We start from the raw sequence: 13922 nt of genomic DNA, 5'->3' as shown, positions 1-13922 counted from the left end.
CTCATAATGAAGGTGTCTGTGTTAAAATAGCAGTAAGTGAAGATCAGTGTCATTGCCTATCAGACGTGACCTTCAGCTAGTTCAGACTGGGTTTCCGTGGTAACACATCCACACTAATACACAGGCAGAAAAACACACTTTGAGGCTGCGAGCGTTCCAAGTAAACCATGATTATGTGTCTGTCAGTGGCGGCAGCAGAGGTGGTCTTGGAACGTTGGAGAAACTGTTGCTCGCACACAGCACAGCCTCATTTCCTGTCTCCCTCCATTGTTCTGGTTCACACACACACACACACACACACACATACACACACACACACACACACTGAGTACTTCCACATGTGGCACAGGCGTGTGGATTGTCTGACAGACATGTGTTACACGCTGGGTCCCTCTGTTGGGGATCACCTGTAATGACAGCAGCTGCATCACAGCTTTGTTTCCAGATATTGAAAGCATCATCAGGCTAAAAAAAAAGTCTCTTCAGCAACCACAGATATGAAAATAACCCCAAGAAATGTCGCATTTAGCGGATGTGAAAATACTCCAATGATACTTAATGACTTGCAATGACATTTTATGGTGAAGTTCATGTGGCTAAAATAATTCTTAAGTTAATTATGGATTTTTTTAACAGCCTGATGCTGACAATCAGACTCTGTCAGAGGAGACTTTTCAACATTTAAAAAGTATGTCTATCATAATAATCTAAACGTAGAGTAGAGGTCCATTTACTAGATTATGGAGGTGTCAACAGCATCTCCCAGTCTTCTTCAGTGAGGAGGTCAGAGTCAGGAGCTGATGACCTTTGATCTCTTCCCAGTGGATTGTGTGAGTGCTTTTGGTCTGGTGTGTTTGTAGCGTTCATTCAGCCTCATTCAGGTTCTTCTTTCCAGTCTTTGACAGCTGTAATGTAAAGCTCAATTTAAGTGAGAGAATTAAAGGTACCCTGTGGAGTGTTTTATGAGGAAGGAAGTGCATTCAACACTTTTGTTAGACCTCGGTGATACACACACTGAGGTACTGTTGTTTCAACATTTATCTCCCTATAAGTATGTGCACCTGTCTGGGTTACTGTCCCTGGAAAGTTGGAAGACTATATTGGTGCGTAATGTCAGACATTTAGTTAGCTAATGTCTAATACTGTGTGTTTGTGTAGGCCTACGTAGTGCACATAGATAAGTAGGATAACGTAATGGAACATATCATCACACAAAGCAGTATAGAGTGTTAGCTAATGTTATTTCACAGATGAAAACAGTTTTTACAGCTGATCTACTGCTTGGTAGCTTGTGTTAAAGATCCTTATGTACAGTCTTAAACCATTTTCTAAAGATCAGACTGCTTTTTTGTTAGTTAGTTGCTCACTTTTTTGAGATTGAAAAGGTGAGATGGAAGACATTGTTTTTGACAGCTGCCTCCGGCTGATCCCTGTCTGTTGCCTGTCAGTCAGTCAGCTGTGATTTTAGAATTTGAATAGTTCACTGCTGTTAAGATGTTGTAATGATAATAGAACAATGAGAGACTAATTGGCTAGTTACTCTGTTTATATTCCTTAAGTGAGAAAATAATATTGAACTAGGATAAACATTTTTTAATCCAATTTTAACATGTGTTGAATTGAATACAATTAGTGTCACAGTTGAATGTGAAAATCACCTCCTTTGCTGAAAGACCTTTAGTATCAGAGCCAGTTAATCCTTGGAGAGGGAGGAGGAAGTACAGAATCAGACAGATTAAATGTGCGTTTAAGAACAGATGGCAGCTCTTGGAACATTTTTCATGCACATATAAATATTATGTCATCCACTGATCCAGTCTTCCTCTCAGGGGGGGTCTTGTGTTTAGGGTGTACCAGCAGAGATCTTACAGTGTTGAATGGTTTGTGGTAAGTGCAGACTCCTTTGGGAATACTGAGCCTGCTGCAGATTACCATCAGGGGCACAAAGTTTTGCCTCACCACAATGTTTAGTTTATCGTGGTTTTTACTAACACCGCAGATATAAATGAGTCCAGCTACAGTTCATCTGATTAGTGCTACTAAAGACGTTTTAACATGTTATGCACCTCTAAAAAGGAATGTAGTGCCAAATAAAATGTTTTCTTTTTCTTAAAGATATCATCATATTAACAAAAATGCATATTAAAATGCATCAAAACATCAAATGCCTGATGTGCATTTCTATCTCCATCCTGTCACTGCAGCACAAAGGAGCTCTGTGCTGCTGCCAGTTAATAAAAAGCTCTCATAGCATCCATCATGTTATATTTTTTGTCCTTGGATACCTTTACAACTCTCAGAATTAGATATTTATGAGCAGCATCGTGATTATCTTAAAGAAACACAGTGTTATGAAGCCTGTGGGAGATGGAGATCTCACATTTTACATCTAGCAGATGGTGTGGATGTGTGTACAGGGTGGAGTAATGTTTGGATCTTTACTGTAGTAGTGCCAAAGCAGACAGATTTACTGTGGGGAGCAGGAAAAGCTCAACATTTCCAATTTAATTTCTGTTAAGGCCATTAAATAAAGTGAGATTTGAAAATGTTTGGTCATGAGAACCCACCCATGGGGTTCGGGGTTCTGCTGTGAAAGCAAGTTAGCAGAAATTTTAGATGATCTTCTTGATAAAAAACAGTTTGATTTGCAGCTTTGGTAAGGGGGAACACAGGGAGTGGTGGAGAACAGTGAGGACACAAGAGAAATATTGCTGCAAAAGAGGCCCACATTTCTGTCAACCCTATCAAAAACTGGCAGCTTCGTACTAGTCTGTACAGGAGATGAGGCTAGTTTTGCTGGGACAGAGACTGAAAAGAAGCCTTTATGCCTGCTGATGCTGTTAAGGAGTTATGAAATGTTTGGAGGATAAATGTTTCTCAAAGGATTAAGGGACATGGAATCGGAAACTCATGAGAGTAACCTCTCCCACAGACCACTGTATAGCACAACATTCCACCACAGTTCACTACACCAATGTGATTATATGATATTTCCTCACTGACTCTATGTATCTACAGTATTTGTGTCTAAAACTGCTGAAAAACCTTTGATAAGACTTTGGGACAGACAATAAAGGCGTGCTCACACCAGAGAACTGGGTAAATTGCGCCAGAATCAATTAATCTAATTGAATTGCCGCAATCAGAATTCACTCACAGGGGTGAAGTAAATCTGTTCAAATCTTTTGCATTGAGTTGATGTTGACCAATGGCAAAGTGTCTTGAGGGTGTTGACCTTTTAGGGGATGGAGAGCCAGAGAGTCCAGTTATTGTAGCTTGTTAGCTGTGTTGCACCATCCAGTTTGATTTAACCTCATCTGTAGGAGTATAAACTGCTCCACTAAAGAGGTGTATTTTTATACCATTACCAAACAGGCCAATGACTAATACACTAAGTTGCCTGTTTATTAGGTACACATAACTAAAACAAATATAGCCCTGCAATAAATCCCTTCATGTTGAGTTTTGAAAGATTAGAAACATGTCATTATAAAGGATGACTCAACAGCACCACAAACTACAGCGTCCAAATTGACCAGAAAGCAGTTTCAAAAAAAGCTGAACATGATACCTCTTTATAAGGGTATGATATTACTGCTATATTGCATTAGACTGCATTAGTTGTAGCTAGGTGTACCCGATAAACTGGTAACTGTATGTGTGCGTGTGTGTCTTGAAAACTTATTGCTAACGAGCTAACAAGCTTGCTAACTGAGAGTAATCTAGCTCACTGAGTTTCTTTCTTTCTTCTACAGCTCTTTATTGAATGAATTGATGCACAATTCTGACAGCAAAGTGTCAGGTGGGGAATAAACAGCACAGTGTAGAGAAAAAAGGAAGTTTCTCTGAAAGCTACTGTGACTGGCTAGCGCCATTGTGTTCCCAGTTTGATAGTGTGTTAGCTGTTAGCTACACCAGCTACAGAAGTGCACCAACTAGCCCTGAGAGTAGTTTCATGTCACCAGGCCTCTAGCAAGAGTAAACCTTTAAGACAATACGATTTTGAGTATCGTCAGATATGTTGCCATACTTTTTATACCATGCTACAGTTGCTATCCCTATCTCTGGATTTACTAGGCCATTGAAGGCAACATTTATGTTTCTTCATTGGACAGGTATTTATTTTACTGGATTTGCCAAAAACAGACATTTCTGTTTGATCATTTTATCCAATTCAGTTTATCAGCAGATTTTCCTGAAACATTACTCTTTGATTATATATGTCAAGGTTGTGATATGAAATTACTGATACCACGAAAGAGGATTTTGTCCATATTGCTCACACAATGACAAGTTATTTAAAAGTGGCTACATGTGTTATGTGTTACATATCTGTAGATATGTAAAATTTGATGAGCAACTTGGACTACTTTAATATCAAATGCCTTCTTATGATTTGTTCATAAACATTTTTGTTATGTAATGTAATTGCACTGAGGGGAATTAATTAATACATACCATATTAGTTTTTTGTTCCATGTGTCTGGCATCAGTGTCGTACATATTTTCCCATTTAATTTATGTCTGTTTCATTTCTCTTTTCCTTGTTTTGGCCATCATTTCTATTGGTAGCAATTACATCATACTCACCAAGATAATGGCTGAGATTTGTTGAACAAACGCACTTCCTGATTCAACTTTGACCTGTTGTACTTATTGTAGTTGTTTTTAAACTGGTATTGTGGTCTAATGTTTTCCTCCCCCTCTCTCTCTTGCTCTTTCAGGACTTGGAGCTGCTAGAGTCAGTTCTGCATTCAAGGGCCCAGGGCAGTGACGCTCAGGAGGCCTGGGAGAGTCGCAGTGGTAGCGGCAGTATTAACCCGGCTGGCTCACGCTCGTTCTGCGGTCTGAGCCGACAGGAACGCAGCAGGCAGCTGTGGGATGACATGAGCACTGCAGAGGAAGACTCCAGCAAACTCAACGCCCTGCAGCTTCGTCTGGACGAGTCCCAGAAAGTCCTGCTGAAAGAGAGAGAGTAAGAGAGGCACACAATCCTAAACCGTCTGGGCTGTAGCAGAGATATAAAGTATGACATGACAACAGGTGTAGCAGTTCCAGCAAAATTACTGAGACACATCAGATGTTTTCTTATTCAATCAATCAATCTTTATCGAGAGGGAAATTTGGTGGCTTCAATCATAAGAAACAAAAACAGTAACAATAGTCAAACACAGAATGTAGTAAAACACGAACAAGGAAACAGACACAATGCATGCCTTCCTTCTGGGGAAGAATCTCCTGGCAAGCCAGCCTGTCCAGATTATATAACACCCCAAGTCTAAAACATTGCTAGAGTCTAGTTAACAAAAAGTATGGCAACTTTTTAGTCTTTACAACTGGTACCCTGAAATGATGACCAAATGCCAACAAAGTGCTAAAACATGAGTGTCGTGAGTGTTGGAAAAGAGGAGAATAGATTTGTTTATACCTGAAGCCAGGCCATGTCACACTCAGTACTAACATATTCCATCCTCTGCCGTGAAATACAAAAATCTGTTTCCATGGATGGCTGGTCACGTGTTCATTTCTAATAATAAAGCTACAGTATGAAGTATGGTGTACTGGAATCATGACGAAGGACTGACGCAGATAATAACATTTCATTAGTGATTTCCAGGATACAGTGTGTCCCTGCTGAACTGCACAGGCTTTCTTGTGAGATTGCATAATGTGAAATATCCATTTTGAAAACATTTGCTGACTCACATAATAAGCCACTCAAGCACTAGAGCAGTATGATGTATGAAATTCACTAATGTGTGTTGTGTCTTCCTGTTATCCCCAGAGACAAGCTCGCTCTGAGTAGGAGCATTGAGAGGCTGGAGGCTGAACTCAGTCAGTGGAAACTTAAATATGAGGAGCTCAGCAAGAGCAAACAGGAGGCCCTCAAACAGGTGAGACCTCCATGTGGTCACTTCTACTTCCTCACCTGGCAGAAGGGTCACCTAGATGTTGGTCTGACAAATTATCATCCACCAACAATATCAACTGGTAGTGTTTGATCAAATAAGGCAACTCTGTCAACTTTCTGTGCCTTAATGTTGCCGGCAAGTGAAGGATTTGCTTTTCAGTTGAGATAAAAGGTCAGACTAGTGTCAGTTAGGTGTGTCAGACTGAGATATCTCAACAACTATTGAATTGATTGCCATGATTGATTGAATTGATTGTGTACAGACGCTCATGGGTCCCAGACACGGTATCCTACTGACTTTAGTGAGCCACCATGAGGTCCACATTTGTGGTTTTGAGTGTCAACAACTATTGGATGGATTGCAGTGAAATTGGGACAGACGTTCGTGTTCCTCTCAGGATGAACTGTAATTAATTAGTGATCCATTAAGGTTTCATCTAGTGCCTTCATCAAGTCAAAATTTTAATTTGTCCAATTTTTTGGTTTATGACCAGCAAAACTAATCACATTCCCATCAGCCTCTGCTTGTGTTTGGTGCTATTAGCAAATGTTAGTATGTATTTTACAGTATAACACAACAGTATGCTAACACACTATGGTTGAACATGGTAAATATCAGTATGTTAGCATTTGTCATTAAGGTGTTAGCATGCTGATATTAGCATTTAGCAGATGTATTACTATGCAGCAAAACAAGGGATCTTTTTTTATCTCACAGATTCTTCTTCCTTGTCAAAACCTGGCACCAATATCACCCATAATGCAATTCAACTTGATTCATTCAACTGTACAGATTGTGTTATGCTAGTAGCAGCTAATGTAGCCTGGAGCTGCTAGCCTCCAGCAGAGACTTCACACCCCCAGATTTGTTTCATTTTCAAACTTGTAGTCTTCAACCCCAACTGAAGCTGACTCAAGTGACATTACTTATGGCAATTTATCAGATTTCACATAGCTCCCTCTGGAGCCACAGTTTTTTCACATATGCAGTTGCACTCCTCAACACCTGGAAACACGCTTTGATGTGTGAAATCTGTGGAGTTCCACCTCAATACAAACATAACACTTCCTCCTATCTCATTGCTTGTCTTGATAAATTCTTTATAATGTATATTTCCACAGCACTAAATCCATAAGTACAAAATGGCGTACTCACCATTCTGCTGCTTTTTTTCAACAGAAATACCGTTTTCTTTCACCAATTATTACCATTTCTATCACTATTAACTTACCATTAATGAAACTGAACACTTCCTGTGGATATTTCCTTGTATGTCTGACAGTAGCTTAACAGAAATCAATAACAGGAAATAACTAGTGAATGGAAACAGTATTTCTGCAGCACAGTAGTATAACATGAAGGAATTAGTGCTGTAATTTTATGCTGAATTTTAAATGTGAGCTAATTGAGTAACTCTACCCCTTCGATGTTTTTTACCAGACCAGCCTTTATTTGTGCAGAGTTTATTTGCAATTTACAGTTCCATGCCACGTCCCTGCCAGGGATCAATAATTACACTACATAAATTTCATGACTCGAGGAAGCATGAATTTCACTGAACCCCTTTAAATCTCACTGATAACTCTGCTGCACAAGATTGTATATAAAAATACACCTGAACACAACTAAAAGTGATTATGCCAAGCCAAAAAAGTGAACTATAAAATATTCTCCTGAACAAGTCCTCTAACTAGAAAAGACTGAACTCACCAGCAGTGACTGAAATTCTTTAACACCTCCAACCAGATACTATTCTACTTTTCCTCTACTTTTCCAACCTTAAACATTGATCAGGTTGGGTTTGATTTTATTGGTTTCAGGGATTTGGAATGTGCTTCTTAAACAAATCTGAATCAAACCTAAAATTGTAGCTGGCAGTGGGGTAGCAGCTCATCAAACATAGAGGACTTTTTACTGTATGTCTCTGGTTTCTGAGAGTCATGCAGCACAGAAAGACATGTTGCAAGTGACATTATACATATTGAACACATGACTGTGTACATCCTTCCCAGATCAACAGCAGACTTGACAGAGGCACGAAAAGAGACAAAAACATTGAAAGTAGTGACACTGATGAGGGAAATCTATCCAACTCAAGTACACATTGCACAAAATATCATAGAAAACTATGAGGTAGGCTGTATTTCAGTCAGTTTTCATGCAGTAATACAAATATTGTTGTTTGGACTGTTTGTTAAAAAAGAAGGAATTTGAAGACATCACCTTGGACTCTGGTAAATTATAAAGTGCATTTTAAAAATATTTTCTGACATTTTACAGACTAAACAACTAATTGATTGACTGAGAGAACAATCTACAAATGAATCAATAATGAAAATAATTGTTGGTTGCAACCCTACAAAGAACTGTGTTTCTGCTGCCAGGTTCTACCATTGGAATCAAACACACAAAGAAAGGTTCCCTTATTAAAACATAACTCAGGTCTCAGAGGAAGTCATTAGAGATGAAGGTTATTTCTCTAAAAATATCATATAACAAGCAATTAATCATAGTCTCACCCAAATCACATTTTTTAAAAAGTATTTTCTCTACAAGGAGATTGTTAAACATAACTTTTGGTTCAATTCTGCTTTACAGAAGGTTTTAAACTAAATTATTTTTTATGAGATGGTATATTCATAAACCAAACATCAATACACCATATCCACCGTAAAAATGTTCCAGTTAAAAATCGTAACTGTTACTGACTGTTCACAAGTTTAATAAAAATGAGATAACACAACATAACAGCCTAGTAGCATAGAAAAGATTATGCTTAGATAGAAAGATTGTATAGAGGTATATTATTATACAGACAGTAAAGCAGTTCTCTAGTTCTGAAGTATGGTGTAAAAGTATAAAATGATGATAATCCTTCCTCTGTTGCTGTAATATTATTCAATATTTACTTTGCATTAGTGGAGGTAAGATAAACACACAGGCTATCAATATATCTCAGTGCACTTTTACATTCTTTGGATGTTCGATAACAGTGTAGACATGAGCACTCAGGACTGAAACATGGCTGATGTTTTTTCAGTCTTACACCACACGAGGGCAGTTCAGGCCTGCAGAGAGGAGAGGAGAGAGGGGAAGGACATAACAAGCACAGGTCTCATGGAGAGGCTCACTAAATGACCAAATCAGTTTGATAAAACCAGCAAAGGGAAAGAAAGCAGGGGGCTAGGCCAGAAGATATGAGAGATGTGTGGATGGTGATGATGGGTGTTTTGAAGATAAGCGGGGTAGAAGAGATGGAGATGAAAGCAGGATACGGTGAAGTGCTGAAGGTGGAGAGGAGGCAGGCGAGACACAAGCTGAGATGCAATGATCAGATAAGGACATGGAAGGATGAAAAGGATCGATAAAGGAGATTGGGTCATCCTTATCTACACGCTTGTTGTCCCAGATACTCACAGATCACAGGAGATGTTTGGTTCCAGAAATGGCCAGCTTTTAAGAAGGAATAGGGGATGTCTTCTCGTACAAATCTATAGATCACTGTAAATGTCAAGCAATTACATCCTGAATAGTGAAATTTTCTAGTTTAGTTTCATTTTCCTGAAAAAAGATGTCATGTTTCTGAATGGAACACTGGAGTCTGATGTCCTTGCTCTTCTTCAGACCAGAACTTTGGTTCAGTGCAGCTTTGACATTTCAGTACTAAGCACTTCTGGTTTTTTTTCATGCTGGAGATTCAGATTTAGAATATGCTTTGTGAAAAGGTATGTGCACTTTTTATTTAGGTTTGTAAAGAAGTACATTCAAGGGCATGTAGCCAAGGTTAACATTCCAACACAGGAAAATGCCTGAGGCTCTTACAGCCATGCTAGCATCTCTATGTGGCTGTGTTCAGGAACAGTGGTGAATTGAGCTAAATGTTAACATCAGCATACTAACCTGCTAACATTGACCATGCTAGCATGTTGATTTTCAGTAGGGGTACTCTTTAGGCCAAAGTGGCAACAACCATGGCTTGAAATTGAAGAAAGTTTGGAAGCATCTTAAAGCGCAATACCACCGACAGCCGCTAGATCCTCCATCTGACTCCCATTCATAAAGCCTCAACTTCTCTCTAGAAACACTAAGTCAATCATTGTTTTCACTGAGTCATTATGGTCTCAATCTGTAAATTCAGGCCCTCTATGGAGTGTGCTGGTGGTCATTTTGGAAATTATTGCTCAGTTAATAAGTTTTGAAGACTTATAGTAGCTTTGCTGTCTGCTGTGTAGGTGTTGATTGACAGCTGTGATTAACAGTTGGCTCACCTCCTGCTCTCTTCCAGGACTCGCACTGAGTCAGACTATTGTCACAATATTTCACTAAGTTTAATGTTACTTGATTATGATACCTGCACTGTTAGCACAGTTTAGCTAAAGTTGCTAATGTTAGCTCAAGTGCAGCCCTTGTTATTCTCAGTAAGCTAACGTTAGCTTCGGATATAAGTTAGCAGGGCGTGTTTCCAGTATTACCATGTTCACCACCCGTGTTAGCATGCTAACACTTGCTAATTAGCACTAAATACCAAAAATAGCACAGGCTGACGGGAATGTTATGAGTATTGTATAATGTTATGTTATTTTTTACGGTTTAATACTTATTTGTATGGATTTTGCTGCATTAACAGTAAAGGGCAAGATAATACACCCAGCCCTTTTAATAACCCCGTTTTTCCTAACACTGTCCAGCTGAACCTGCTAAAGGAAATGCACCAGGATGAACTAGGTCGCATATCTGAAGACCTGGAAGATGAGCTGGGAGCCCGGACCAGTATGGACAAGAAGCTAGCTGAACTTCGAGCTGAGGTGAGGAGACAGGACTGTGGGGTGATGGTTTTTTTCTTATTGATGAGCATTGTATGATTCAGTGGGGTTCAGGGTGGGTTTCATAAGCCAAATGGGCCACCTAATTGGATCAGAACATAGAAGAGCAACATAATCCTTCAGCTGAAGACAACAACATGAACACTACGGAGAATGTAGTTTTGAGGCTTTGAGAAGTGACATCACTCACCTTTATGAATAGAAACCATCTGCACTTGTTAATGGTCCATGTAACATATTAGAGTTCAACAATATTTACAAAACCAAATAATATTTTTGACTGAGTGTCTCAGTATCGTCGGTGTGACAGTATTTTGGCACTGCCTCTCGGTGCTTTCTACAATCATCTGTCCAAACTAAGTAAGAATGTGGCAAGCAGGCATTGTTTTAGTCAGCTGTAGCAGTCTAGTTCAGGAAATGCAGATGTATATCAGTCTCATGTCTGTGTGTTAAGTACAGAGCTGGAATCAGGATGTGGTTAGTTTAGCTTTGTGTAAAGACTGGAAGCAGGAGGAAACAGCTACACCTACCAACACCTCACTAAAGACTTTTGTTTAACCCATACATAAACAGAAATGTAAAAATAGTCATTTAAGTTTGAGTCTGGCCCGGGACCTTTGTTGCATGTCATTCCACATCTTTCTCTCCTGTCATCTCTCTACTATCAGCTCTATAATAACATACCTATAACCACCTAAAATAAACCAATCAATTCAGTTTCCTCATCCTCACTCTCTTTCTGCTCTCTGGGTGCCTGTGTGTCGGCATCAGATGGAGAGGTTGCAGGTGGAGAATGCTGCAGAGTGGGGTCGCAGGGAGCGTTTGGAGACAGAGAAACTGGCACTGGAGAGGGACAACAAGAAGCTGAGGGCCCAGGCTGAAGACCTGGAGGAGCAACTGGCCAAGAAACGCCGGCAGGCCGCCTCTGCACTCGACACCGACCTCAAGGCCATCCAGACTGAGCTGTTCGAGAGAAACAAGGTGGGCAGGACAAGATATTTTTTAATTTTTCTAACCATGCTCATGCTTTCGCCATGCCAAATTGAACCGCTGCATTTAAAGGAAAATTCCAGTTTATTACAACCCAGAATAAAGGAAGTAACCTGATATTTAAATCAACTGTAACACTCCTTTAAATTCCATGTAACACTGAAGTAGTACAACCACTTACAGTACATACTGCACCAAAACATACCCGCTTTATATGTTAGAAGTTTGTGCCTGACCTTGTCTTTCCAGAACACTGTCAGAAGTGTGTGTGTGTGTGTGTGTGTGTTTGAGAAAAGAGAGAGATTGATTGTGTTTTGTGTATAGTGTTGAAACCATGGTATTGATCTGGACAGAGAATGAGAAACAGGGCAAGCGATTAAGACACTGCATGCACAGATGTGCACACACACACACACACACACACACACACACACACAGGTTGATTGATAGTGGAATCATCTTCAACCACAGCCGGGGCTTTGGGCATCACTACTACTGCACAGATTGATGTTCTGTGTCACACTGTGACACACTCACGTGTACACACACTCACGTGTGTACACACACACACACACACACATACATACATATATACACACACCCTGGAGGTGTAATAGGGGGGCGAGTAAGACTAGAAGTTTATATTTTGTGTGTTTTGTCATTTGTGATCTATCTTTTAGAGGTGTGATAGATGAAAGGTATCAAAGGCAGAGTCATAGAACAGTTATTGTGTGTATGTGTGGGTGTGTGTGTGATGTGTGACACCAGGGTCCCCTGTGTCTTATGTGTGACTGCTAAAGCAAAACACACACACACACACACACACACACAGACATTACTTGTATAACCACTCATCTGTGTGTGTTTGTGTCTAACCGTTCAATTTTCTCTAATAGTTCTTCCTACAGTATACATCAGTCTGTGCCCATGTGGTGTTGGTAACAGGGGAAACATTATGCTGCGCTCACACTGACGATGGTTCATTGCTGAATCGTTGAACTTCAGTGTTTTCATAAAATTTTACTGCTTCAAACCTGCAGATGAAGGTTGGTGTCATCCAGACGTTTCCTACTGATGATTGTGTTTGTGTATGTCAGAAGAAGAAGGTTTTGTAGTCTGATGCAAGACCACAACTGGTATTATAGATTAAAGGATACTACCAAAGCATGAGGGTGAAGCTCTCAATTTACGGAGTGGTCTAACCCTCATCTATGGTTAAATATGTTGGATAATGGCAAACAGAATGATATCACACATACAAGCAGGGCCAGGAACTCACACATCTGGAAGGAGCTTGCTGCTCATTGGCTATGAAAAAAGTCACTTGAGGTGATCAACATTCCTCCTGAGGTGTTTTCTGGCATGTCCAACAGGTAGGAGACACTAGTGAAGACCCAGAATCCACTGGAGGGATTTAATGTCTCTAAACACTGTTAATATATTACACCCTCAACTGAGGATCCTCATAAACTTATACAACAGAAATGAAAAAAAACAAATGTCTTCAAAAATAATTAAGACCCAAGTTGTAATAATCACTAAATATCCTTTAATGCACCTAAAACTGGGACTTTAATACATGAAAGATACAAAAGCTCAACTACAGCCTTTCAAGAAGCCCTGCTAGCAAGTTCATATCCAAATTTACAACAACAAAATAGCTTAAAGCCGTTATGTCTCAGGATGCATCTCAAACAAGAGGACACATCCAGATCTTTTCATCTCTTTTTTAAAATGACTAAAATCTCAGGCACACTGTGTCATCTCACCTCCACCTCATAGCCAACACAACAAGTGATAAGTGTGATTAAATTGATGGAGTCATTCGAGGTCAGTTTAGGCCTTTGGGGTATTAATTAGTGAGTGTGCTGTTTAGCTTGTTAGAAAATCACAGTTACTGTCTTTAACCACTGTTAACCTGCATTTATTGCATCGCGTTTCACTGTAACTTATATGACTGTTACTCATACAAAAGCTAAAATACCTGGAGATTCAATAAGGTGTCAGAAGTCCTCTCTGGCCAGCAGGTGGGGTTGTTTGCCTAACATGCACCTCCCTGGCAGGGTGAAGGCAGTCCAGAACCTACTACAAGCAATCTTTTGAGGTGGCTACACCTTTGTGTAAATGATGGGTAAAATGTGAATTTATATGTTGTATAAGGTGTCCCTCTAAGCTCCCAGTGGTGTTGCTAAAACAC

The 13922-nt window shown here is 39.7% G+C and overlaps 1 protein-coding gene across 1 annotated transcript in view; it reads left to right on the top strand.

Moving 5' to 3' along the window:
• The window catches only part of ccdc102a (coiled-coil domain containing 102A), an 82882-nt gene that overhangs the window by 48266 nt on the left and 20694 nt on the right, over positions 1–13922 (top strand). Inside the window, exons 4-7 of the mRNA XM_067597298.1 lie at positions 4725–4975; positions 5786–5894; positions 10601–10717; positions 11507–11716. Of these exons, the coding sequence (XP_067453399.1) occupies positions 4725–4975; positions 5786–5894; positions 10601–10717; positions 11507–11716 (687 nt within the window). The remainder of the gene's footprint in view (positions 1–4724; positions 4976–5785; positions 5895–10600; positions 10718–11506; positions 11717–13922) is intronic.

This window comes from Thunnus thynnus, chromosome 1 (genome assembly GCF_963924715.1).
Source record: "Thunnus thynnus chromosome 1, fThuThy2.1, whole genome shotgun sequence".
In the NCBI taxonomy this organism is placed as follows: Eukaryota; Metazoa; Chordata; class Actinopteri; order Scombriformes; family Scombridae; genus Thunnus; species Thunnus thynnus.
This window is presented reverse-complemented; position numbering and strand designations above follow the sequence as displayed.